General features: G+C 44.3%; 1 protein-coding gene across 1 annotated transcript; it reads right to left on the reverse strand.

Moving 5' to 3' along the window:
• Positions 1 to 2,601: 2,601 nt before the first annotated feature.
• TMPRSS3 (transmembrane serine protease 3) lies at positions 2,602 to 23,756 on the reverse strand. Its single transcript, XM_054627995.2, has 13 exons — positions 23,739 to 23,756; positions 22,160 to 22,304; positions 20,413 to 20,523; positions 18,777 to 18,893; positions 17,240 to 17,363; positions 15,656 to 15,781; positions 14,939 to 14,982; positions 12,566 to 12,731; positions 10,144 to 10,313; positions 8,682 to 8,777; positions 7,403 to 7,545; positions 6,121 to 6,273; positions 2,602 to 2,622 (listed from the first exon to the last, which is right to left on the reverse strand). Exons 1-13 carry the CDS (start codon positions 23,754 to 23,756, stop codon positions 2,602 to 2,604), a joined length of 1,434 nt encoding a protein of 477 aa, XP_054483970.2.
• Between the last annotated feature and the right edge of the window lie 3,384 nt (positions 23,757 to 27,140).

A 27,140-nucleotide genomic window follows, 5' to 3' on the forward strand; every position in this document is an offset into this window, starting at 1 on the left:
TGGACATGTCTCACAAAGTCCAGCATGTGGAGAACATTGGATTCATGTCCTGACAGTCTGTGGCACGTTGCTGCAAGGCTGTGCCCACAGGCAGGTATTTCTAAGGGATGCTGTGGTTGTAATTTAACCCAGTGTCACACCAGGGTTCCCAAAGCAGAGGCTGTTTCATCAGCCTCTTTAATAACGTGGCAAATAGACACTCCCCTAATAGAAAGGTCTTAAACACTCCCAAGGTGTTTACCATGAAACCCCTAATCAGGATTGCTTAAACCAGAGCTGCCTCCAGCCCCACCTGCTTTGGCAGCCCTCTGTACCTGCACATGTGGTGTTGAAAATGGTTTTTGTTGAGCAAAGAGGAGAAATGCCAAGGAAAAGGAAAAGTTTGTCAACCTGCCTTAAAAACTCTTAAAAAACTTTGTGTGCACCAGTTCATTCCAGCTGTAATGCTGATAACCAGTTCATCAGTCCCACACCTCTGAATAAAACACAATGCCCATGTCCATACAAAACACCTCCCACAGCAAACGTCTCAACCCCCCAGGTATATTCCCCTGGCTTAATATTAAGAAATATGTTAATATTGTGATTATATTTATTTTAAAGCCTCTGGCATGAATGTTAATGGCATATGGAGAGGGAGGAAGATCCAACTGTAGGGAGACACTCTTTTTTGTGGCAAGGAGGTTGGAGTTGGACGATGTAAGGTCCCTTAGAAACCAAACCATTCCATGATTCTGTGATTCTACATCCTGCCAGTGCATGATTAAGACAGCACTGCAAGGGGTCTGGCAGAAATCAGAAGGAAGAATGAGGGAAGATTTGCAGGCTCACTGGGCTGGGTCTACCCATAAGTGACTGTCATTGATCTGGGGGTCAGCGTGGCTTCTGGTTGGGAAGATTTCAGTAGCTTTCCACATTTTACACTGGATTTCTCTTTAATACAAAAGCAGACCACAATGGATACATATCATACAGCCTTTTTATAGAAACAGAAGAGTTCAAAAGGAATTTTCAGGGGTCCTTTCAGAAACATGAAATAACAACACTGTCAGCTCCAAGAGCAGCACCCTCATCTCCAGACTGCTGATACTACTAAAATATCAGCCATATTAGGCTGTGAAAATGTTATTATAACAAGCAATAAATATGAAAACTCTTCTGAAAATGTCTCAGCTACATAAAGGTTCAACATACTTTGTTGTAGCTCTGTCATGCTTCTGTCAGTTGAAATTAATTCCAGTTTTGGTGTCAGCTTTGCAATAATCATTCCCTTTCTTTTTAACAACATGCAGGCTTGGGAATTGCTGTTTCCATTGCACTGCAGTTTCTTCAGTCAGGGTGAAAGGGTTTGGAGCAGTGTCCTGTGATATCAAGGTTTGTATCCACAGAACAGAGTGGAGGCTGGCAGTCCATGTGGGTTTGCTGTTTTCTCCTGGATTTGACATTGCAGCAAAAATTCGGTTCTGATTCTGCTGGTGCTTTCTTGCAGCAATGGTGAGGCAAATACTGATTGAGAAGCACACAGGCTGCATCCAAAACCACATCTCAAGCAGATCACCAGCACCTGATCAGATGATAAGATTAATTTTGGCTGATATTGGAAAGCTCTGACAATATTATCCATTATTCAGCCCACGCCATCCCCGGCAATCAATTCAAAAATTGACAACTTTCACCCTGGGAGTTTTACAAAGGGCAAGTGTCAAACAATCAGGCATTTTCCAGCCTAAAAATAGCTGAGACTGTTGCATTAAAATGGAAATCAGGAGACCACAGCAGCATTTCAGATATTTTGTCCTTTGTCTGGCTGGCATCAGTCCATCCACACACTGATGTCCCTAAGAGGGACAGAGGGTGTGGGATCTGTATTGCCCCATTAGCAGAGAAAAGGAGGGAAAGCAGGGCATAAAGAAGCTTCTCTTCCATTTAAATTCTGTAATCTCAGAACTTTCCAGTCAAGTTACAACCTGTTACTCATTTCAGAGCTATTTACTGCAGGAAAACACAGAAGTATTTGATTTTTATGAACTTTGTTCGCAGCGACATGATAATACATTTGAATTCAGAGATTATTTTTTCTAAGAGTTGAACATACTTGTCAAAAGTGCCAACCTTCTGCTTCCTGCTTGCTTTTGGATCCAAAGGAAGCTGCTGCTGCCTGGGCAACAGAGCACAGAACTCTTTGTGGACCTATATGAATGCTTTCAGGAAAAATGGTGAAAAATTTTTGCAGTCTGGTTCTTGGAAGGTAAATACTAAAACAACAGCCAGCAACCTGATCTATAGTTATTCTAGTCTTTGTCTGCAAAACTTTATTGTGACAGCATTCAGGGTTATCAATCTTAGCTTTTTTCCTCTGTGTAAAATCTGTAGCTGACAGCAAACACACATGCTGATCATCCATCTGCTTCTTGCACCCAAACCAGGCTGAATGTGCAACAGTTCGCGTCACGTGCAGTTGCCAGTCACAAAAAGAAACGGTGAAAGGGGCTCTGTGAAGGTCCAGAGCTCAGAGCAGGTGACCAGAAGAATGGGCTGGGTCCTTCTGCAGGGCTGGAGTGTGGTGTGGGTTTTCAGGAGCCCAGAGCAGGGCCACTCCCCTCAGGTCTGCAGTTCTTCTCTCTGGGGGAAAGAAAAACACATTTATGCATCTCTTGCAAAGGCTGGTGTTGGCACCCATTGAGCTCTGGAAGGGTTTTCCCACTGCACTCAGGTCTCCAAGGGGACTGAGGGGCTGCTGGAGCTGGTCCTGCCAGCAGGATCATAGAAACATGGAAACATTGAGCTCTGGAAGGGTTTTCCCACTGCATTCAGGTCTCCAAGGGGACTGAGGGGCTGCTGGAGCTGGTCCTGCCAGCAGGATCACAGAAACATGGAATGGCTTGGGTGGGAAGAGACCTTAAAGATCATCTCATTCCAACCCCCCTGCCATGGGCTGGGACACCTCCCACTGTCCCAGGTTGCTCCAAGCTCCAATGTCCAACCTGGCCTTGGACACTTCCAGGGATCCAGGGGCAGCCAGAGCTTCTCTGGGCACCCTGTGCCAGGCCTGCCCACTCTCACAGGGAAGAATTTATATCCTTATATCTAATTTAAGCCTACTCTCTGTTGGTTTGAAGCCATTGTCCCTTGTCCTGTCACTCCAGGCCCTTGTTAAAGTCTCTCTCCATCTTTCAGGCTCCCTCAGGCACTGGAAGGCTGCAATTAGGTCACCCCAAAGCTGCTCTGCTCCAGTTTGATCTGGGCTGTGCCCCAGTACAGCTCTGCCAGGTACAACCCATTTCCTTGGCCCCACTTCTAAAGGCACACTAGTTCTAATTTCTTTAGGTTTGCTTCAAAGTCCATTAAAAAATGTCCAAGTTTCCACGCTGCACCTGAAAATCCTTTCTAAGGGGATAAACTTACATCTGAAGGATGTCCCTCTGAAAAATTCCAGGATTTTAGCACTTGACTCAACAAAGATTTTGCTGCACTTTTTTTCTCCTTTGATTGCTTTATAACGGAGATCTGTAATTTCATGTGATATGAGCTATTAATCTGAAATGTTTGTATATGCAAATAAATCACAATGATATATTCAGGGGGAATAAAATCAAGTAATATTACAGGTCGTGAAGACTCAGAAATATTCTGTTTTCCTCTCTCCTTTGAGTGACAGATAGGCTTGTGATAGCACAAATCATCATGTGCAATATGAGTTGTGAAAACAGCGTGTGGCATCCAGCATTCAGAGGTGGGCTGAGCTGCAATTGCACACATCACCTTATTTGGGGCATTTGCTTGTCTGTGAATGTTTGATATTGGCAGTTTGGTTTGAGGAGGGAGTCTCACATATTTCACAAGCGAGGTGGCCACAGGGGTGGTTTCAGCAGGTGCCTGGACTGCTGGGTTGCTGCTGCTGGGATGGCACCATTGCTATCCCTGCATAATCCCCATGTACTCCCCCCAGGCTGGGTGTGGGAGCAGCAGCTCTGCCTGCCAGGGCAAGGCTGCAGCAGAAAGGGATGCACACTCTGTGGCTTTGCCACAAAGACAGGAAAATCACAATGGAAAGCCTGTGCACAGCTCTCTACCTGTCCAGAACCCTCCCAGGGAGCTGGAGGAGGGTTCTTCTGCCTTGCACTTGCCCTGTCTGTCACTGTCATATTTTCTGGAAAAATCCCCTTGCCCAGGATTTCTCTCCTGGGAAGCTGAGAAGCCCCAGAGAAAAAGGAAAACAATAATTATCTGATTTGTTTCTCCTGTGTTTTGCTGCTTTGGAATGCGGTTGGAGATTGTTTATCCAACATGTGAATTGTTTTTACTTATTGGCCAATTGTCACAGACATCTTTTATGAAAAATCCTTTCTTTAGGATTTTTCCTCCTGAGAAGCTGAGAGACCTCAGGAACAAAATGTAAACAATGGTTATCTGCTGCTGTGGAATGCAACAGGTGCATCTGGGATTGGTCTCATGTGGTTGTTTGTAATTAATGGCCAATCACAGCTCAGCTAGCTCGGACAGAGAGCTGAGCTACAAGCCTTTGTTATCATTCCTTCCTATTCTATTCTTAACTAGGCTTCTGATGAAATCCTTTCTTCTATTCTTTTAGTATGGTTTTCATATAAGATACATCATAAAATAATAAATCAGCCTTCTGAAACATGGAGTCAACATTCTTGTCTCTTCCCTCATCCTAAGACCCCCGTGAACACAGTCACAGCCAATCACAGCCAAGCTGTGTCAGACTCTGGAGGAGAGAGACACGACTTTTTCATTAGTATCTTTTTATCCTTCTGTCCATATCCTTTCTGTATTCTTTAGTATAGTTTAGTATAGTATTCTTTAATATAATATAGTAACATAAAATAATAAATTAGCCTTCTAAGAGCATGGAGTCAGATTCATCATTTCCTCCCTTCATTGGGGGTCTCAGAAAATACCACACCTTGTCTAGTGTAGGGTATCTGAGCCATCCCCATGGGGATGCAACCCAGGGTGAGCTGCAGGTCCTTGCCTTCTTCAGGAGCACCTGTGAGCCTGGCAGGACAGCCTGGGATCTTTGGAATGGCTCTGGATGGCCCTGCCTGGGCAATGGAGCCCCAGCAGGAGCACAGTGCCTGTCTGTGCTCAGCTGCCTGAACCCAGCTCCTCTCTGCAGCGCTGGGGAGGTGCTGACACTGGGCCACCCTTGGGTCAGCTGAAGGTGGCTGCAGTGTCCCCTCACTTCCCTGGCTCTGCTCTCCTTCCAGCCAACACCGTGTTCCCTCTTCGGCCCACTCAGCTTCCACTCCCCGGGCTCCTCTGGAGCAGCCCCAGGGCTTCAAACCAAATTACAGAATCACAGAATGGTGAGGATTGGAAGGACCTCTAAGATCAGCTCATCCCAACCTCCCCTACCTCGGGCAGGGACATCTTCTGCTATCTCAGGCTGCTCCAGGCCTTATCCAGCCTGGCCTTGGACACTACCAGGGATGGGGCATCCATTGCCTCAGGGCCTCCCCACCCTCACAGTAAAGAATTTCTTCCTGTCTAACCTCAATTTCCCCTCTTTCTGTTCATACCCATAATTCCTTGTCCTGTCACTGCAGTTCCTGACAAAGAGTCCTTCTCCAGCTTCCCTGCAGCCCCTTCAGACTCTGGAAGGTGCTCTGAGGTCTCCACAACAACCTCCTCTTCCTCAGGCTGAACAGCCCCAGCTTTCCCAGCCTGTCTTCTTTGTGGAGGTGCTCCAGTCCTCTTATCAATGTTGTGTCCCTTCTCTGGACTTGCTCCAACATTCCCATGCCCTTCCTATTTTGAGGCCACCAGAACTGTACATGATATATTCCCCAATGGTTTCCTGGTCCCCATCTCCTGACCCAGCCCTTCCACACCTCCCTGCTCCCTGTTCTGCCCCAGCCCCCCTTCCCTATGATTCCCACCCCTTGGATGTGCTGGCCTCTCCTCTCTGCCCCTGTGGGGTGCCCCCAGCCCCTCACCAAACCCCAGCACCCTGCTCTGCCCCAGCCCCAATCCCCAAACACCCCCTCCAATCTCAATGTCCATACAGCACAGCTCAGCTCTGACAAATATGGGCCAAACCCCGTGTGGCACGGGGGTTTGTGACAAGCAGAGGTGACAAGCAGGGCAAGCCCAGACCTCCATCTGCTCATGGATCCAGTCCAGGAAGGAGGTGGTTCTGCTGTAGACCCCTGGCTTGTTCTTCTCTGCACAGCCCACTCCAAAGCTGGTGGTGCCCACCAGCTTCCAGACACTCATATCTTCACATGCTAAGGGACCCCCACTGTCTCCCTGAGGGAAAAAGAATTAAAGCAAATGTCAGTGTCCTAGAAAAGGAGGGAATTGTGTGTTTGGGGAGGCAGGGGGAGAGACATAGTCCAGTAATTCAAAATCTCTTGTTCCTGCTTTGTTCTGGATCCTGGGAAAAGCACCTTACAGGAGGGCTTGGAGACTTTTGAGACATGAATGAGACCATATTTTTCTTTCCCTGGCTCCTGGCTATTGAACTGAGCTTAGCCCAAGGTTGCAACACCAAGCTCCCATTTGACCTCCTCCCCTGCCTGCTCCTGCCTGCTTCTCCAGCCCTTCCCAGGCACTTTGCTAGGCAGATTCAGCCCAATGAACTCACATCTAAGTACTGAAAACTTCCCATTTCTTCTTTGCTGCCCTACAAGAATCAGAGCCAGCACAACAACTGGAAAAAAAGGGAATTTGGAACAAGCATTCCCACTGGTGATCAGGGCTCCTCCTGTCACGTGGAGCTGTGTGTTGAACACACTGCCTTTGGGCAGCTCTCCTGGTTCCAAGTGCCTTTTTGGGGGGGTTATGTGCAAAAAAAAGATGAAATGCAGATCTGGGCCCACACTGCCTTTGCTTTTTTTTTTGTCCCAAGTGTGATTGGTATGGAGCAAATCCGGAAACATGAAGTTCACAGAATCATAGACAGGTTTGGGTTGGAAGGGACATTGAAGTATGTGTAGATCCAAGCCTCCTGCTTGGAACAGGGACATCTTCCACGAGGAATTCCTGCCCAGCCCGATCTGGCTGCTTTTCACCATGGGCTTTCTGCACCTTGCAGGTCTCTGGAGCTGCTCACAGTGCAGGGAAGTGCAATGCAGTGCAGAGCAGAGGTCACAGCCAAGGCAGAGAAAGGATGGCACCGTGCTGCAGCACATGCAGCAAAATATGTCTTAAGCAAATTTGGCTTCAGAAGTATCAGATAAAGTCCAGAGAAGAAGTATAAAAAGGAAATTGTAGCGTGTGAATGCACACGGTCAGTGATTGATAATTGTGGTGAGCAGAATAAATGGCACAAACCCAAATGTTTGCCCAAGAAAAGCCTGGGAGTGCCTTCTGATAACTTATCACTCATGTTTTTCCATTTCCAATGAGCACAGTTGCAGTTTGGAAACTTCCATACCTGGCAGGTGTCCACCCCTCCCTTTAGGAAACCAGCACAAAGCATTGAAGAAGTTATGATCCCACCGTAGACATCCCTGTGATTGCAAATTGCATTGGAAATCAGAGGAACTCCTGCATAATTCATGGTGTCAGATGTGTCACCTGTTAAAAAAAAACAGAAAAAAAAACCAGTAAAAACCTTCCTGCCTTTGAAAATAATCTCCATTCATAAACAGAGAAAGTTTTATATACAAAGAATTGGCAAGGAAGGATGAAAGTAACGTGGTTAAATGGAAAGACAAAAGTAAGGCAACTTGGTGTCTCATCATTTACAGAACACAGCAATTATCCATTCTGCAGAGATGGGGATTATCAGTGTATAAAATAACAATAAAATCTGGACATTGTGTGTTGTCACTTCAAACTAGACAATTAATGACACTAATAAACCAAAAAGCTTGTTGAACATTGTGTTCAATACTAGTGCCAAAACATGTTCCGAATTTATCGCCTGTTCTGTTAGTCAACAAATCATCTGCAAACATCTGATTTACTTTATAAATATTTATTTTATTTCATTCACAGCCTGAACAGATCCTTTCTACAAAGGGGAGTATTTGCACACTGCCTATTGTCAATTTAGGGCTGGTTTTTTTTAATGTGGCAAACCTTGCTTTCATTTTCTCCCCACCTTTGGCTGTTATCTGTGGGTCAGGTAATGTTCTGTTCCTGTTCTCTGAACAACAGGAACACGTTCAGTGACACGAATGAAGAGTGATAAAAAACAATTAATGGGTGACAATTCACCCATTTTCACGTGAAGGTGGTTCAGTTTATATTATTGATTAACATGACCCATGAGTCATGGTAAAAAAAAAATTCCCTTTTCTTTTTGATTTTGTTTTATCCAATTTCTACCCAGCCTGCTTTAAAATACACATATCCTTTCTCTAAAAAAAAAAAATAAAGATGGTTAATTCTTGCATTCATGCTGTGCTTCCTATGCTTGGAGTTCTAAAGGGCACAGCCCTGTTTGACTGAGGCTGGGTACAACATTTGGGACATTTTATGTGTGTCATTTTCAACTGTTTCAGAGGATGCCCATCCATTCCTTGTGATAAGAGTTTGCACAGCACTTTTGCAGTGCAGTTTGTGCATAAAACTTAGTAATATGTCTTCTTTCCCCCTCCAGATATTCCAGAAAATTTAGTGTTAAACAGTGCCCCAACCAAATCCTGTATTTACTGCATGTAAGATGTGTGCATGTAGTGAAATCATCAGCAGGTAATTTAAAATACCTCCTTCCACAGTTGCTCCCCATCCTGATACCCAGCACATTTTCCCTGCTGGGAAATGTTCACCAAAATTGGGCAGACAGATTGGTTCAATGTGACCTATTTATGAAAAAAAAAAAAAAAAGGAAAAAAAAGAGAGAGAAGATAATCAAAATTTAGCAAAAAAAAGTTTATATGTCTCAGAAAAACTTGAAGATTTGGCTTGCAATGAACTTGTGATGAACACCACCCACTCCCCACATAAATAGCCTGGCAGTTTTCTGAGGTTTTTTGTCTTGTGGGCAACACTGAGGGTTTGAGACAACACCCACGGTAGCCCCAGTGAGTTTTGGGTATGAAGCAACACAAGGAGGTCTCAGCAGGTCAATAAATTGAAGAATGAGCAAAAAGAAGGGCAGATCAGAGGCCCTGGGGCTGCTGGGGTGAAACAAGGAGCTGGGTGTGCACATCCCTGAGAGGGCAGAAAAATTCTTGGATTCTTTGCTTCCCACCCATCAGCTCACAGAGTTTTGGTGCCTCTGTGCTCTGGGACGTGGAATTTCATGGGGTAAAATCAGAGCTTGATGCTTGCAGGGACAAATGGGTGCTCAGGAAAGGGAGGGAAAATACAAAATATAACTGGGCAGCTCCCAGGGGTTCTGTTCTGCACAGTGCAGTGATCCCAGCTCAAGGCATCAAGCCCCCAGCATGGGATACAGTGGGATTGTGCTCAGGTGCAGAGACACTACTGTTCCTTACTATTCCTTCCTACTAATCCTTAAATATCCCTTAATATTTCTTATTCCCAAGTAATGAGCAAAAGAAATCAACAGAAATATGAGACAAAACAGAACAAAACCTAGATTAATTTTCATTAAAAGTGAAATTTTAAACCGTTACAAGAGAATTGATTTAGAAAATGACTGCCTAGATGTGTCAAAGAGCACCAGCTCCCCTTTACAGCCAGCTCACAGTGATTAGGAGGTATTGGCAGGTATTTCAATTCATACAATATTATTACATATTATTTCAATCATTGTATCAACTGCAGGTAGCATCCTATCAAGAAAATAAAAGTAGTTTTCATTTAAATAATCATTATATTCAAATTGCCTTCTCTTCTCTTTGAAATTCAAGCTTGATTTTCAGCTTTGGACACTTCTGGATCCCCCGGCACTCATGGAAAGGACATGATAAAAATCTCTGTGACCTCCAAGCAGAATGAGGCAGGGTGTTTATTTTAGATAGGAAGAATATTTAGAAAGAATAAAGTTAATGTTTGCCTATTAATAAATGCCTGCAGTAAATCAATACCAGAGGGCACTGGGAACATTTTGCAGCACGTTGTTGCTGTCCATGCCTGGATATGGAGCACAGAGGAGATGCTCACACTGAGGCTGGGGGGGTTCTGCTGGTCCTGTGTGGACAGGGATGTTTTAGCTGGGGAGGTGGGAAAGTCAAGTGAAAGTTCACAGAGATAAATTACCATTGAGAGAAAGAGGTGCTGCCAGTTTCATCAGGGCTATGTCATTCCCCATGGTCTTGGGTTTATAGTTCCGATGGTAAATGATTTTTTCCACTGAGTGTGGGTGAGCCTTGGTGTCCTGCTGAGTCACAAAACCAACCTGGACACTCCATGAGCTCGGCAGGTACAGGCTGGAACCAAGAGGTAGAAGAGAGGGTCAGACCTCCAGGAAAACCCTCAGGTTTTTCTAATTGTCCCCTGAGCTTACACATACAACAGGCAAATAACTCCAGGCTGCTGTGCTGGCTTACCTCTCTATTAATAATGGCCATGTTTTGCATCTAATTTTTAAAAATGTAAAACTAATTTTAGTAAGACACTGGGTCACTGGCACATTATCAGGGCAATTATATGGATCTTACTAGAAATATCTGAGAGTTTTCCATCAGCTCAGCTGTGTGTGCTCCTGTGAGACCCCACAGCTGCTGCCTGGCACACCTGCACTCAGCCAGGCCTCAGCAGCTTGTGGCAAGGTGTTTTCAAGGAGAAGCTTCCCCTCTGGAAGGTGTTTCTGCCCCAGTCCACGAGCTGGCACATCCTTCAGCCTCCAGCACATGGGCAGCTCCTCTCTTTTTGGCCTTGCTCCCCTGGGAAAAGGCTCCAGGGATGGGGGTTGTGTTCCAGCTCCCATCCCCATCACCCTTCAAACACTCCACGACCAACTGGGTTGGGGTGACAAAGTCAAGGACAAAGGTTCTAAAATGCTGAATTCCTAAGTAATTATTTTTATGGCAACACAGGGCTCTAAATAGGAACTAGGAGTGGGGTTTGTCTATCCTATCTCTTCTCTCTCCTGGGTATAAAAGCATCCTACAAGAACTTACTCAGAAGAAGGCATCCATGTTGTAGGTGCTTAAAAGTGGGCAGACAAATCCCATTTTAGCTGTCTAAATGTCTTTGGTGAAAGTGGCCAAGAGTTTGTAGGAGCAAGAGGTGCCCCTGCACTATTAGCATCAAACAGGACTGCAAAACCAGACAGCTCATTATAAATATGTTTGTAATTACACAGGGTTTAAATAACTATTTAGCATCTATTTCCCACCTGAAGACCTCTTCAACTGCATAGAAAGGAGCAGTGAGTAAGTGGCAAAGGGCACAAAACACAACACAAAAGACTAATAATCACTGATTGATCCTGTCAACTTGAAAAGAATCCTGTAATTTATTTTGGAGCTCCACTGGATCAGAGAAGCCAAATACAAATCCTGTACATGCAATTTACAGAAATTGCAGGTTGGGATACCTAAAATCTAGCACTTAAATCTTGTTTTAAGATGTTTTCCCAGGGAGCTGGGAGTGGCCAGGACATCTGGAAACTGGGGTCCTGAGTTTAGATCACTTCTTGGGGAAGTTTTTTTCAATAAAGACTCAAGTAAAATGAGAGGAACAGCTTAAATGTTATGATGCCTTTTGGGGACTACCTTAAAACAGATAGCAGAAAAAATTAAGTAAATAAAAAATAGTTATATTTATTGAAGGGGCATTAGGTACACTTAGGGCAGACAAAGCCCCTCCAGGGGCTATACCCAAAATGGATGATGGGTCATGGGTTTTCACACTTTTATAAGTTTGGTCCATTTGCATATTGGGAGTGTGATAGATGAGTAATGCAATGGTTGACTCTCACAATTAAAAGGTAAATATCATGTATATATGTTCAGAGAAGTTTTATAGATTTATAGTTATGTTTTATGCCCCCTTGTGTTGTTATTATGGGGTGGCCTGGGTTTGGGACATTAGGGAGGGGCAGTTTGTTACTATGGCAACACTTGACCTCCAATCAAGATTTAAGGAAGCAAACTCCAGCACTGGACAGCAAAGAAAGAGTTGATGGACAGAACTTTGGGAGGGGCTAAAGGGTTAAAAGGAAAAACCTCCCTTGTGTGGGTGAGCACAGGTGGGAAAGATCCTCTGCTCCCTGCCCCATATTATTTTTCTCTATTCAATCTTCTGTTGTATTTTTGATAAGGTTTTAATAAACCTTTAAAAATTTTGGAAGCGAGTATCGTTTCTCACAGGGGTTAATCTTCCAATTACAGCTTCAGGTAATGAAGCCATTTACCCCAACCTCACTTTTGTTTACATTTCTTGGGGCTCAAGACAGTGAGGAGTCCTTGATTCCCAGGCCTAGAGTGGAATTCTGTTGTCTGACCAAAATGGGAAAGCAGCAGCTAACACATAATACTAAATACTTAATACTCTACTAATGGAGTTTAGAGCTACACACTGAAGAATTACAGGATTACAAACACATGAAAACCATAAAAGCCAAGACCCCACGACATCAGCCCCGGATGAGGCCGCGCGTCCTGCAGGTTATTTTGAAAATCAAGCCGAGTGTCCCCCAAGCAGGGGGTTTGGGCAGGGGGGTTTGGGCACTCACTCATAGACGCAGTGGGCGGCTGTGAGGATCCAGAGGGGGGTGATGACCGAGCCCCCGCACAGGTGGTGGCCCTGGAACTGCAGGCTGACCTGCCACGGCCACTGCCGCGGTGACGACGCGTTGCCCCCAACGATGCGCGGCCCGTAGCTGGCCCGAGTGCCACACGCTGCCAGGGAGCAAAGGTTACAGTGCACAGAGGAAACACAGCCCTGGTTTGGGTCACATTCAGCCCCTCTCACAACCACAGCATCACAGAATAATGAGCTTGGAAGAGACCTCTAAGATGAGTCCAACCCATGCCCTAACGCCTCAACCAGATTATAGCACCCAGTGCCATGGATGGGCTTTTTTTAAACACATCCAGAGATGGTGATTCTACCACCTCCCTGGGAAGAGCATCCCTTATTACTTTATTATTCTTTTGGTGAAAATTTTTTCCTGATATCCAACCTCTACCTTCCCTGGCGTAACTGGAGGCTGTGTCCTCTGGTTCTGTCAGAGACCAACCCCACCTGTCTGCAGCCTCCCTTCAGGAAGGTGTAGAGAGCAATAAGGTCACCCCTAATCCTCCTCTTCTCCAGGCTAAACAGCCCCAGCTCCTTCAAACGTTCCTCACAGGGTTTGTGTTCCAAGCCCCTCACCAGCCTTGTTGCCTCCTCTGGATGTCCTCACGCATCTCCACATCCTTCCTGAAGTGAGGGGCCCAGAACTGGGCACAGCACTCAAGGTACAGCCTCACCAGTGCCCAGTGCAGGGGAAGGATGACTTCCCTGCTCCTGCTGGCCACACAATTCCCAATGCAGGCCAGGATGCATTGGCCTTCTTGGCCACCAAGGCTCACTGCCAGCTCATATTCTATAGCAGAGGAAATGTATTTGAATATGTGTATAGAGGCTTTGCCCCAGAGGTCCCGGTTGCCCTCGATGGGCTGCAGCTGCGATGTCCTTAATTGGGCTGCAGCTGTAACTGATGAAGATGACCGGGATAAAAGGGGGTGGGTTAGCCAGTCAGGGAGAGCCTTGGAGGAGCCCTGACCTGAGAGAGAACAGCATGCAGCAGAAGGAGTCTGTGAAGATCTGCAGCCATGAGAATGCACCCAAGAGGTATGGGCTTTAGAAATCTAATAATAACAACAATATGGGACTCTAGAAATAATAGAAGAACAACAATATTCAGCCGTCTGTTGACCAGCACCCCCAGGTCCATTTCCACCTGAACACTGTCCAGCCACACCATCCCTAGCTTGTAATGTTGTAGGGGATTTTTGTGGCCAAAATGTAGAACTCAGCACTTAGACTTACTAAACTTCATCCCAGCCTTGCTGAGGGTGGGAGGTCTCTGCAGCTGGAGCATCCCCACTCCATACACTTGACCACATCCCAAGATTTTTCTCCTCCTCCCTCCCATCCCTGCAGGTCACTCATGGTCTGGGGTTTGTGGGGTCCATGTCTCTCTCTTCCCTGCAGGTGCAGTGCTCAGCTGTGTCACTGTCATATTTTCTGAAAAATCCCTTTGCCAGTATTACTTCTCCTGGGGAGATGAGAAACCTCAGAGAAAAAACAATATTATCTCATTTGCTACTCCTGCATTTTGCTGCTTTGGAATGTGGTCTGGAGATTGTTTACCAACTGGTCATTGTTTGATTTGTTTCATGTGAATTGTTTTTTACTTAATGACCAATCACCCTCAGCTGTGTCAGACTCTGAGGAGTCAGTCATGAGTTTTTCATAATCATTCTTGTTAAGCCTTCTGCCTGTATTCTTTCTCTACTCTTTAGTATAGTTTTAGTATAATAATATAATAATATAATATAATAGCCTTCTAAGAACATGGAGTCAGATTCTCAATTCCTTCTTTGTCCTGGAAACCCAGCAAACACCACACAGCTGAGCTGTAAAACCCCCCTGTTCTGCCCTCCTTCATCCTCAGGGTCCCACACAGGCATCTCCTCTCCCCTCATGGTGATTTTGCTGTTGTATTTTGATTTTTTGTATCCCAATTTGAGAACTAGGTGGCATGGAGAGGTGTGGGATGGGAATTCCATTAAGGCAGAATTTCCCTTTTCCTGCCAAGATGCTAAAGACTTGGAATTATGGTGTGAGTCCATGGACTCAACACACAGTCCTTAAATATACACTTCCTACTGGATTCTCACTGAAATGCTCCTGCTGTCTGATGCTCCCAATCTGCCCTCCCAGCCTATTTTCACTTTCTGAAATTCTTTCAAATTTTACATAAAAAATACTTTTTTTTTTTTTTTGTGTGATAAGTTGATAGTATAATATGCCCTGAGTACACAGCTGCTCTCAACTCTTGCCATGCAGTGGATAAAGGAGAGTTTCTGCTTTTATTTTCACTTTTTCTCATTCTTACCCAAACACTTTAAGATGATCACATTGCCAGAAGTGCATTCCTCCCTGAGATGAGAAGACAATGCAGCATTAGTCCCAATTCACAAATACCTTGGGTTTTTTCAATACTATATCATTTTCCCGTGCACACAAATATAAGTAACTCATATATTGAAAGAGGTACAAAGGCATGAACTCATCCAATCTAATCAGGGCCTTTCACTGGAATTCTGAAGTTGGGAGCTTGGCCACCATCAGGACCATGTGCTGCCCTGCTGAGGAGGGGTTCACTCTTCCACCAGGGAAGATCTGAAGTCTCCTTGGATTCATTGCTCCCTTCTCACTGGAAGGCAACTAAAAAAACCCAGCATTTGTCAGGAGGAGTAAATGGACCATAAAGGGTTCATAAACCCACTGGGAAATGTATAAGGGTCTGCAAACTGAAACAAACTGCTTCATAATGGAAAAACAGAAGTGCCTGGTGCCTATCCATTTGTGAAAATGGCATCATGGGACCAACAGTCATCTCAAACAGCTAATTTGAAAGCCTTTGTTGATTTTAAATGAGTCCTGGATCAGACTCTTAGTTTATATTCCAGCAAGATGCTGCTGAACCTCAGTCCAGCATGTGTAACACCACCAAACACTTACAAAGTACCTGAAAAAACAGCAACAATCCCAAAGTATCAGTAATTCCCCTTCTATTGATTAGTGCCTTCCTGAAGCAGCTGAGGCATACCTGAGGTTGGTGGCATTGTGCAGGGATGTCACTTGATCAGCTGAGAACCAGTGGCTGAGGGACACGAAATGTCTTTGGAACTGTTTTTCAACTGCATCCACGGGCAGATCACCTGAACTCACATAACTGCAAATAAACCATAAACACAGCTTCCCCAGACAGCATTGCAGCAACCTGCTTAAATAATTCACCAGTTCTGCTAATGAAAACCACAATAATCAGATCCTGGCATTTGACAAAAGTAATTATTTCCTCCCCCTATGCTCCTTACCACGTGCATGTATTTTTGACATAATCATGTGTGGAAGCCACATGTGCTGAGATGTATTTAACTGGCAGAGAAAACAGATTTTAATTGTAATATTACAATGAAGCTTTTCATTGTGAGTGGCTGGCACATTTCCTAAGCCACTTATAAGCTCATTGTCTCCTTTTTATAGAGTTATGTTTCGCAGCAGGGAGGATGAATAATTTTTCATTTTTCTTCTCTTCTTTGTTGAAAAATTGAGATGTATTTTATCCTAAAGGCAACAAGAATTTATTCAAAGAAGCTTTATACTGCTAACTATGAAAGAAATCGTAAGAAATAACAGAGCATCATGCCAAATCACAACTTCAAATCTTTCTCAGTTTTGTGAAAGTTTGTGAAAGAAATGGTGCTTTTTCAGGAATGGGATCAAGCCAGCAAGAACTGCCTTGCCATGTTCTTCTCTAATTATGAGGTGGACCTTAAAGCCTACCAGATGTCATGACATGAATTGTGTACACAATTTACCTATAGGGGAAGGAAAAGAAATGGAAAATGCTCATATGTTCTTAGTGAGACAAAGTAGAAATTCTCCAGAGTAGAAATCCATTTTGATGTAGGTGAAATGTACATCTTTGGGTTAAGTCTGTAGTTTGAAAACATAGCTATTTAGCCTGACTGCAAAAAGCCTAGGCTCAGAGAAACTGCTTCAGTGAAAGACAGAGATAAGGGGGGGGACGGGACAGAGGGTGATGAAGAGAGACAGAGACAGCTGTGAGAGCAAGTCAACCTGACCTAAGAATTCTTCCTGATAAAGAAGAACTGGCAGCAAATGTCACACGAAATTCGTAAAAATGAATATGTATGAACCTGTTGTGAAATTGTATGCATATGGATTTGAGAAGAGGATAAAAAGAGACCTGAAGTCCCCAGAAGTACACATGTCATTTTAGGGGAACGATTCCCACATGTGTCCAGCGCTGTAATAAACATACCAGCCTTCATAAAGTTGTAGAGCTTTGTTTATCTCCACAAAACATTAGTGCCTCTCTGCCAGGCCACTAGAATGACAAATAGGATTTGGGCACCTGCATCACACAGGAAAGACTCAGCCAAGCCATTCTATTTAGCCATCATGCAGGATTTATAGCAGTAATAAAAGGTATTTGCCATCTACAAGTACATCACCTCAAATCTCCTCAGCCGTGTGACTCACAAAGGTGGATTGTTAAGCCATTTTTAAGGCACAAACTAGCACAAGGCTTCATTAGGAAGGCTGAAAGACTCAGAGCTTGTTCAAAATGCCAGATGAAGCTGCTGGCACGTGGTGCCCCTACCTTGAGAAGCCCAGGTGCTTGCAGGTGCTGTTGCCATACTCTGCCCGCCAGTCGTCGGAGCAGACGGTGCGCCAGGAGCCCAGGGTGAACACCTGCAGCACTGCCCTCTTCCCACTCAGCCTGACTTTGGGATTCAGGACAAGAAAAGCCTCAGTGAGCTGTGGAGATGAACATCAGGCACACAACAACAGGCACACCACACCGCTGTGGTGTCTGTGTTTTCTGGCTCACTGAGCCACTACTTATCTTTTCCATCATTTGGATTCTTTGACAGAATTTTTCTGTGCTTTGTTTTCTTTTGGGTTTTTTTGGTGTTTTTTTTTTTTTTGCTTTTTTTAAATAAGGTACTCTGAGCTAGGACAGCTAGGGGAAGAAAATCTTTGCTGATGGGAATGCCAGCTCTAATCCAGGAGGTGGGGCTGCCTGGCCCTGCAGTGAACTTTTAGCAAGTCTTGGTGATTGCACTGAGCTGGAGCTGCAGGTGCTTTGCCCTGAGGAAACCCATGGTCAGGGTAAGGGATGAAGGTGGTGAGCACCTCCTGTGTCAGAGAGGTGACACTTGTGCCCAGCTGTCCTGCACCTGGGAAAGGGCACATTGTGAGGGAGAAGGGGGGCCATGCACGTGGTCACTGCTGAACAGGGCTTTCTCCCATGTGCCCATGATTCCAGTGGTATGGAATTGCAAGGGAAGACAGGAAAAGCAGAGGCTTTTCCTGGTTCCACTGATACCTCAAGCCTCCCTGGGGAAAACTCTTCAAATGCTGAACACATTGTTCAGGGTGAGCTGGGGCCAAAACCTTGTGGTTCTTGCCATTCCTACAGAGGGAAAGCTGTGCTGCCTCCTTGGCTGTAGGTACAGGAGCCAGGATTACAAGTGCACTGAGCTAAAACCCACTTATTCTGTTTTTTAAAATTAGAGTCCTTTCCCTCCAGGGGGTGTGAACACCACAGTCACCTTCCATAGCAGAGGGAAGTCACTTCCATAGGACAGGGAAGTACCCTTTAAATATCCCTGTGATTCCCAAAACCACCACAGAGAGAAACTCAGAAATAAGTTATACACTTCACAGATGAAGCAGCAAATTCTGCAGCACCAAATGCACAAAAGGCTGGTTTCTCCCGTTCCCACATCCTTTAAGATAACACCAGGATTTTGCAGCCTTCAAAACTGACACAGCACAACGGTGTGCCAGTGAATTCAGTGTATTCTGTATTTGCACACCATAAGGCAGTGGGGTTACACCTTGCAGGCAGAGGAAATGTGAGCAGTCAAAAAGCATCTGGGCTTCTGATGGAGAAAATTATCAAAAATGGCAGTAACAATACTCAGCAATCATCACATTTATCTAAAAAGCAGTTTGGTTTTTCATAAACTGCAAATCAGTACCTCAGTACCTTCCTCTGAAGTGGTGATTTAGATATTCCATTGGTCTCTGTCTTTCTTGTCTCACCCAAACTCCTTACAACAAGCATTCCTTGATAACTTGCCAGTTCTACAGGAGGAGGTAGGAGGGATTTATAATCAAAATTAAATTACCACATCTGTACTCATCCTCCCCTTCTTTGCAGTTGAAGACACCATTGCACCTGGCTGATTTCTGGATACACTTAAAGGATGAGCGACAGCGAAACTTCCCAATGCAGTTGTACTGGACTAAAAGGAATAAAGAACACAGGGCAATGAAAACACGCTTGGATTTTAATTTAACACTTCTGCATTCCATTATCTGTCCAGATTTCAGTCTTGCTAAGGAAAGGCCAGCTCCTGTATCTCAGGTTCTCTAGCTGGTCAGAGTGACCCTGAGATATGTTAGAAAGTCTCTTTTCCCAGCCTGGCAGTCCAAGAAGGAGTCAGAGCCCTTCAGTTCTCAGTCTCAAGGTTGTTTATGGTTCCTTAGCTATAAAATTCTTTCTCCTGCCCTGCCAAGGTCCATTCAGCAAGACAGTCCAGGCACTCTGCCTGCCCCCAGGGCAGTGTTATCTTTTTATACTAAAAACTACATATACAATATTTACAATTACTTCCCAATACCTCACCTATGTTGGACAGTGAGCTTCTACTCTAAACCAATCTGAAATTGCCAACATCACAGGAGAAGATGGAGGCCAAGAAGAAGAAGGAGAAAGGCTGGACATGGCCAGATCCCTCCATCTTGCCCCCTGAACCCCCATTCTAAAAACCTCAAAAAATCTATTTTTCACTGCATGATACATTCACTGTCATTCTACTTAAACTCTCTTGACTTGTAATTCTTCATACAAGGTTGGTAATTGTTTGTTCCAAGGGCTAAATCAAAGGCACAGGGGTCTTGGGCTCTGTTCCAGGGTCTCTGAGCCCCCTGGGCAGGGGCTGGAGCCCTCCAGGGCAGCCAGAGGAATTTCCTTGGTTCCTGTGCCTGTACTCCAGGAACTTTTGAAATACAGCCTGGAGGCTGCTACCTGGTGCTGGTGAAACACATTTATTAGTAATGACTTGTAGGAGGAGTCAGCCTTGCTGTGTGTGCTGCCTCCTTCCCAGCTCCCTCTGCACAGTTTAAGTTTCATTTGAGGGTGAGTTCCTGCCTGGTGCCTCAGACCCTGAGCAGGAAATTAGGGAGACCCTTGGAAAACGCATCCAGTGCTCACTCTGCCAGGGGGATGCCTCAACCTCCCACAAGCTGCTCCCTGCTCCCTGTGTCTGTGTGGAGACACAACAAGCCCTGCACCTGGGCAGGTCACGCTTCCCAGCCACAACTAAACTCATTCTGCATTTTCTTTTCCTTTGTAGAAGTTGTTTTCAATAGGGGAAAGTTCTTTAATTCTTTGGAAGCAAACTTAGAGAAGTGAATTACAGAACAAAAATATGGTGTGGGCTACCCACAGGAGCCTTTTTACCCCCAGTTTCTAAATTCAGCTCATTGCCTGAGGGGAGCTGGCAAAATTTTACTGGAGAAAGGTTTCCTGAAGCTGCAGGTTCCCCAGTGTTGTAAATATTACACCAGTCTTCCCAGGAGTGCCAGACCTATTTTACCCCTACATGTAAATAAAATTTAAAGCCATCACCTCAACAAGATTTTTTACTTCCACAAACAAGCCACAGTAGCAGTTTAATTCCATTCTCAGTAAAATGTTCATGAAAAATTAAACATTTGAATGGCTAAGTGAGAACTTAATAAATAACTAATGGTACTCACCACCCAGGCCAATGGCAACTGCTAGGATTACTGCAAGGAATAAACCACAGATATATGGGAAGTATTTTAGGGAGACAAGAGCATGGCACATTGAAGGTGGTTCAATATCTCCTGGAAAAAAAAAAAAACCCAAAAAACAGTGAGAAAGTTTCTGTGAGGTTAAACCAGCTGAGCTGTCAATCAAAAAGATTTATCCAACATTAAACTAGATGTCATCACTAACTCCTGGATATGCTTCATGAGCTGACCTCACCTGAAGGGATTTAGATTTGCTCTTTCAGGGAATGAGAGGTTTCCAAGTGCTTTGGGGCTGCTGCTGCTCTCAGACATCCCTTGAGCATTTGCCTTGGGAGGGTCTGAGTTGTGCCCCTGCAGAGCACCTGGCCTGTCCTCAATGCAATCAGCAAGGTGAGCTCCAAACTCTCATTTTCATGGGCTACATCACACTGGGAGCTTTTCAAGCATATGAGCACCTCTGCTGAAAACTTGAGTCCTGGGGTAAAAATGAAAACCAGACCTGTTCTGTCCGTGCAATCAAACCTGTGTGCAGCTCATAAATAGAAGTTCAAGACAAGAAGGAGGAAATTCACTGGCCCTTTGGACTTGGAAGCAAGGTTAACTGAAAATTATTGAAAGCTAAATTTGAAAAAAAAAAAAAAAAGCAGGATCCTCTACCTAGTCTCAAAAACTCTGAATGAAAAAGTGATTTGTTCAAAGTTTTGCTATAAATATTTTTCTCTATCTTTCTCAAGAAGAGAACTGAGTGATGGCTCAAGGTTGAGTCTTGAATTTTCAAGTACAAAGAGCTGCATCTAAAGTTGAAATATACATTAGTAGTTATTGCAGAATACATTTCATGAGCTGGATGTGTTTACCAACCACTGACCTCCAGAGCTGACCTCTGCTTAGGGACATTGCCAGTCTGGAAGATAACAAGAGATTCTGCTGAAAATAATGAGTGATTCACTTGTCTCAAATGTATTCTGATGTACAAAGGGCAAACTGTGGGGAAATAGCAAACACAGCTGGGTCATGAGTGCATACAGGAACTGACAGAACCTTGTCTTTAATTTTAGTTCATACAGCTCTTCACTTCCCCATTCCTCAGGCTTTATAATTGAGATTGGCAGGTACAATAAGTCAAAGATAAGGAGTGTCTCCAAGGGTTTAGAGACTCTCTAGGTAAATCCCAGCTTCCTCAGACCCTTAGGAGCAGCTGAGTAACTGATTTTGGCAATGGAGCTGGTGTATGCCAAAAATCTTAGACAGCTGTAGCAGCTAATGGACTAGAAAATTAAATAGCTCTATTTTCATTCTGGAAGCTCAGCCTGTCTCTGTTGGAACCCATGGTTATTTTGAAACCAATGGGAAACAGCAAACAGACATGCTAATCCTACAGTGCTGCTGCATTCTATATTCAGTTTTTTTCATGGACCAATTTCCAGGCTGGCAAAATTTCAAACAAACCATTCAAAAATGTGTCTGGAAAGAGAGGGGAAACGATTGCTTCTGTGTGAACAATCTGGCTGTGAAAAATGCTTGTGTGTGCAAGTGGACACAAGATGTCATCACGTCACTGAGCTGGCAAACCTCACTCACACCTGGGGGAGGGAGGTTGTGTTTCCTCCTCCTCGGTGCGATTGCTCGCTCTGGGTGGGCAAGCACAGCTTGGCACACAGTGGCACACACTGGGATTGCAAAGGCCTGGATTGTCCCACAGTCCCAAAGGGCTCTGGATTGTCCCTACCAGATCCATCTGCACTCGGGTCCACTCTTGCTTGTGGTATGAAGAAGAATCTTTTGAAGGTAAACTGAATTTGTGGTACTGGCGGTTCATCTTCTGTAACGGAGATGATTTCAAGACTTCCAGTAGTGGGGTTTGTCTCTTGAACCTGGCTCAACAGGAGAGGAGAAAAAAAAAAGAAGGAAAAAAAAAATCATTATAATGTTGTCATAGAGTCACAGAATGGTTTGGGTTGTAAGGAGCTTAAAGTTCATCCATCCTCTGCCATGGACAGGGACACCTTCCATTATCTCAGGCTGCTCCAAGCCCTGTCCAACCTGACCTTGGACACTTCCAGGGATGGGGCACCCAGAAATTCTCTGGGCACTCTGTTGCCAGGGCCTCACCACAGTCATAGTCATGAATTTCTTCCTAAATCTCATCTAAACCTTCTTGCAGCCCTCTTTGGGTACTGGAAGGGCACAACAAGGTCTGTCTGGAGCCTTCTCTTCTCCAGGATGAACAACACCAACTCTCTCAGCCTTTCCACATAGCAAAGGTGCTCCAGCCCTCTGTGCATCTCTCTGGCCTCCTCTGGATTCACTCCAGCAAGGTCCATGTCCTTCCTGTGTTGGGGACCTCAGAGCTGGGCACAATACATCATTATGTACTTAATTTTCATGAGAGAAACACTTACAATTAATTTACCAGCAAACGACTCAGGTTAATTTTTGTTCAGATTTGTCTAAGCACCGGAGCTACTTTTAATAACTCACACTGGGGTTGTGAATCCATCCCCTGCTCTATAATTGCAACAGGAAACAAGAGAAAGCCTAAGATGCATAGGACACCAGCACAGCACCTGACAGGATGTTCATTCATGGAAATTTTACTCCAGTAAAGTTTTGATGGCTTACTATACAGGGGAAAAAAATAAAGTTAGCTACACTAGAATTTGGGGCAAATAGATTTGAAATGCTAATTTCTGACTCTGGTTCTGCACAATGGCAAAAAGAATCAGATTTTTGATCTCAGAGTGATGTGAAATAGGTCCAGGTTTGTTAAAGACAGTGGAGCTGGTAAGCTGTAAAAGCATCATGCTTGCAGAGTCAGTCCCATAAAATGCTGACAGTAACACATTTTTGGCAAAGAATACATGTTCTACCTGTGAGATATCTATAATGGAAAATATCCTGGAGTATTTTTTCACCTTTCAATAAAATAATTAAGCAATAAAATAAATAAAATAAAAAATAAAAAATAAAAATAATAAATATGTATATAATATAATAATAAAATAAATAAAATAAAAAATAAAACCAATAAAATCAATAAGCAATAAAGGTTTATTTCATTATTTCTTTAATTTCCTTTATATCTTTCATTTGGTAAAATTTCACCTACATTTAATTGAGCATAAATTAAACTTTGTAGAGAATCTGCCAGCATGATTGTTAAATATTAAAAGCAAAAAAGCCTTCTAGCTGGTGCATAATTTGCCCATCAGGAAACAAAACAGCACTGTGAACCAAATTACATGCAAGCCAAACACTGACATTTCGCTTATCCAGAGGCTATCACATGCTCCCAAATCTTCACTCACCTCTTCCTGAGAAGTCATAGTTAAAAGCAAAACTGTTTTCCTTCTTCATTATCAAACTCAGTGTTTGCTGAGCCTCTGTGCTCGGGGAGGGTTTCCAGCCGGCCGCTGCGCGCGGCATCAGGGCCGCAGCCGTGTAACCCAACCTGGAGAGGGGTATCGGGTGGCCCTGGGTGGCATGGCTACGGAAAGGGGCAGATAAAAATTCAGCACGCTGTTTAATTAGCTGAAAAACACCAGGCAACGCTGTGGGATCTGCAAACCTTCCCATAAACCCTTAGCAAAGGAGCCCCATGAGCGCTCGCTCATCTTCTGCCAAAAGTGAGGGCGCTGAACACCAACAGCTGGGGGTGGCAGGGAGCAGCAGCCCCAGGACTTCATCTCTTCATCTCTTCATCTCTTCATTGTCAGAACTCAGGACATCCCCTCTGGCTGTCCTGGACTGCCAAGACCCCTGCCAGGGGCTCAGAGACCCTGGCACAGAGCCCAAAACACCTGTGCCTTTGATTATGACCCATGGAGCAAATTACCAACCTTAGATGAAGATCTGCAAGCCATGACAGTTTAAGTAGAATGATAGTGAATTTATCACGGGGTGGAAAAGTAGATTTTTGGGGTTTTTAGAATGAGAGTTCAGGAGGCAAGATGGAGGGATCTGGGCGTGTCCAGCCTTTCTCCTTCTTCTTCTTGGCCTCCATCTTCTGCTGTGATGTTGGCACTTTTGGATTAGTTTAGAGTAGAAGCTCACTGTCTAACATAGGTGATAGGTATTGGAAAGCAATTGTAAATATTATAAATGTAGTTTTTAGTATAAAAAGATAACACTGCCCTGGGGGCAGGCAGAGTGCCTGGACTGTCCTGCTGAGCAGACCTCAGCTGGGCAGGAGAAAGAATTTTATAGATAAGGAACAAAAAACAACCTTGAGACCAAGAAATGAAGAGTTCTTGGACTGCCAGGCTGGGAAAAGAGACTTTCTAACAAATCTCGAGGTCACTCTGACCAGCTAAAGCCCTGAGACTTCATCTCTTCATCTCTGATCTCACAGACTCACCTTGCTCCTCCTTCACTGGGTTTAGCCTTCGCCGTGTGCCTGCAGAAGGTTTGTGAAAAAGCAGCGTCTCACATTGCTGAAGGATCAACTCAGGAATACTCTGGGATTTAGAAAATGGAAATGTACATTTGTGGTGCTGTTCACAGGGGTCCCAGGAAGAGGGAAGAGACGAGAATGTTGACTCCATGTTTTAGAAGGCTTGATTTATTATTTTATTATATATATTATATTAAAACTATACTAAAAGAATAGAAGAAAGGATTTCATCAGAAGGCTAGCTAAGATTAGAAAAGGAATGATAATAAAATCTTGTGACTGACCAGAGCGTCTGAGAGAGCTGAACTGTGATTGGCCATTAATTAAAAACAACCACATGAGACCAATTAAAGATGCATGTGTTGCATTCCACAGCAGCAGCTAATTTTTGTTTACATTTTGTTCCTGAGGCCTCTCAGCTTCTCAGGAGAAAAAATCTAAGGAAAGGATCTTTCATAAAATATCATGGCTACATACGTTCAGCTGCAAGGAATGCTCGAGAGTAGTAATAGTTTGGCTGGGTTGTTTTCACTTAGAAGAGAGATCCTTGATAGAGGGAAGGATGGAGGGAAGAAGGAGAAGGAAGGATGATGCAAAAAGCCACAGCAGTGTAAGTGAAACAATGAGAGGCCAGGGAGGATATGAAAATTTTCCATGATAAAATCCATGTCCCTGGAATCATGGCTGAGATGAGAGAAGCTCTTCAGTCCTATTTCTGTGCACGATAGAGACTGGCACTTCCAAAGGAGAGGACCCCACCTCATGTGTGGTATTTTCAGGGTCCCTTGTGGCAGGAAGGAAATGATGAATCTGACTTCATGTTCTTAGAAGGATGTTATATTATATTATATTATATTATATTATATTATATTATATTATATTATATTATATTATATTATATTATATTATATTATATTATATTATATTATATTATATTATGCTATACTAAAACTATACTAAATAATAGAGACAGGATACTTACAGAAGGCTTAACAGGGTACTAATGAAAACTTGTGACTCTCCAGAACCCTGACACAGCTGGACAGTGATTGGTCATTAAGTAAAAACAATTCACATGTTGGATAAACAATCTGCAACCACATTTTAAAGCAACAAAACACAGGAGATGCAATGAGATAATTATTGTTTTAATTTTTCTCTGAAGCTTCTCAGCTTCCCAGGAGAAGAAATCCTGGGAAGGGTTTTTTCCAGAAAATATGACAGTGACAGGGATTTTTCCAGAAAATATGACAGTGATACTCATGATCCTGTTAACTTAAGCCATGACATCAAGAATCCTTCATCATCTCTTGTGTCACTCTTTCAGCAGCCTTCCCTGGAAATGGGGACACTCTCCCCACCAGGTTTCAGACAGTTCTGATCATTCTCCAAATGGCTGGAGAACCAGCTCGAGCTGGCCAGGTGTCCCAAGGGGAACTTCAGCCAAAGTGGGGAAAACATGAGGGCTCATTTCAGGTGACCAGCAGCTCAGGTGATCTGTTCAGTCCATGGGGTGAGGTGTCCTGTCCTCCAGAGGAACACTGATACCTGCAATGAGGACAGAAAAATTGTCACCCACCAATTCACTCACTCTGTCCATGCTGGAAGGGCTGGGGACCAGCCAGGGCAGCTCTGCAAAGGCTCCCACAGTGGGATTGGCACCACTGGAAAGGACAAATTCTTCTCCCTGCTTCCACCCTGAGCTGCTCCAAGCTCAGCCTTAGGGTGTGATGTCTGAGTAGGACATTGGGTTTAATCTTCAGCAGTTTGGTTGCTCATTGCCTTTGGCTGAGAAGACCAAAGCAGGAACCACATATTATATGGGCAAGAGGACTTGAAAGCTGAGCCCAAAAGGAGAGTTTTGGCCTCCAGACTATCTTCCTACTCACTGCAGGACAGCCCCAGTTGTTCCCCCCTAGTGCAGTTGCAGCTCAGGTGGATTTTGTGGCTTTCAGGAGACAGTTTATAAGTGAAAAGCTTATAGATTCCACCTCAGCTCCTTCAGCAAGCCCACTCTGACTGTTACCTTTGGGCTCCTCATCTTGTTGTGCCAGGGCAGATAGGAAAATAGGATAGGAAAAGCTTTTGCTTTTTCAGCCACCCTACGACAAAAATTCAGAGGCGCGGATTCTATGAAAACAGGATGTCAGCTTGTGTCAGAAAAGATCACAAGGGGTGTAAGGTTGGTTTTTTTTTTTTTTCATTGATCTGCCTCCTTCTCTCTCTCTCTCTGTTTCATTTTCTGACTCCCTCCCTCTCTCCTTCACACCCTCCTCCCACCTGCCAGCGTGCCAGAGCACACGGAGAGGGGAGGACA

Source organism: Agelaius phoeniceus, chromosome 2 (assembly GCF_051311805.1).
Source record: "Agelaius phoeniceus isolate bAgePho1 chromosome 2, bAgePho1.hap1, whole genome shotgun sequence".
Classification (NCBI taxonomy): domain Eukaryota; kingdom Metazoa; phylum Chordata; class Aves; order Passeriformes; family Icteridae; genus Agelaius; species Agelaius phoeniceus.

Coding starts and splice junctions, on each gene's coding strand:
- TMPRSS3 (XM_054627995.2), bottom strand. Junction 7,546..8,681: donor GGGAGCAACTGTGGAAGGAG/GTATTTTAAATT, acceptor TTTTTTTAACAG/GTGACACATCTGACACCATG. Junction 6,274..7,402: donor GAGGGGTGGACACCTGCCAG/GTATGGAAGTTT, acceptor TTTTTCCCTCAG/GGAGACAGTGGGGGTCCCTT.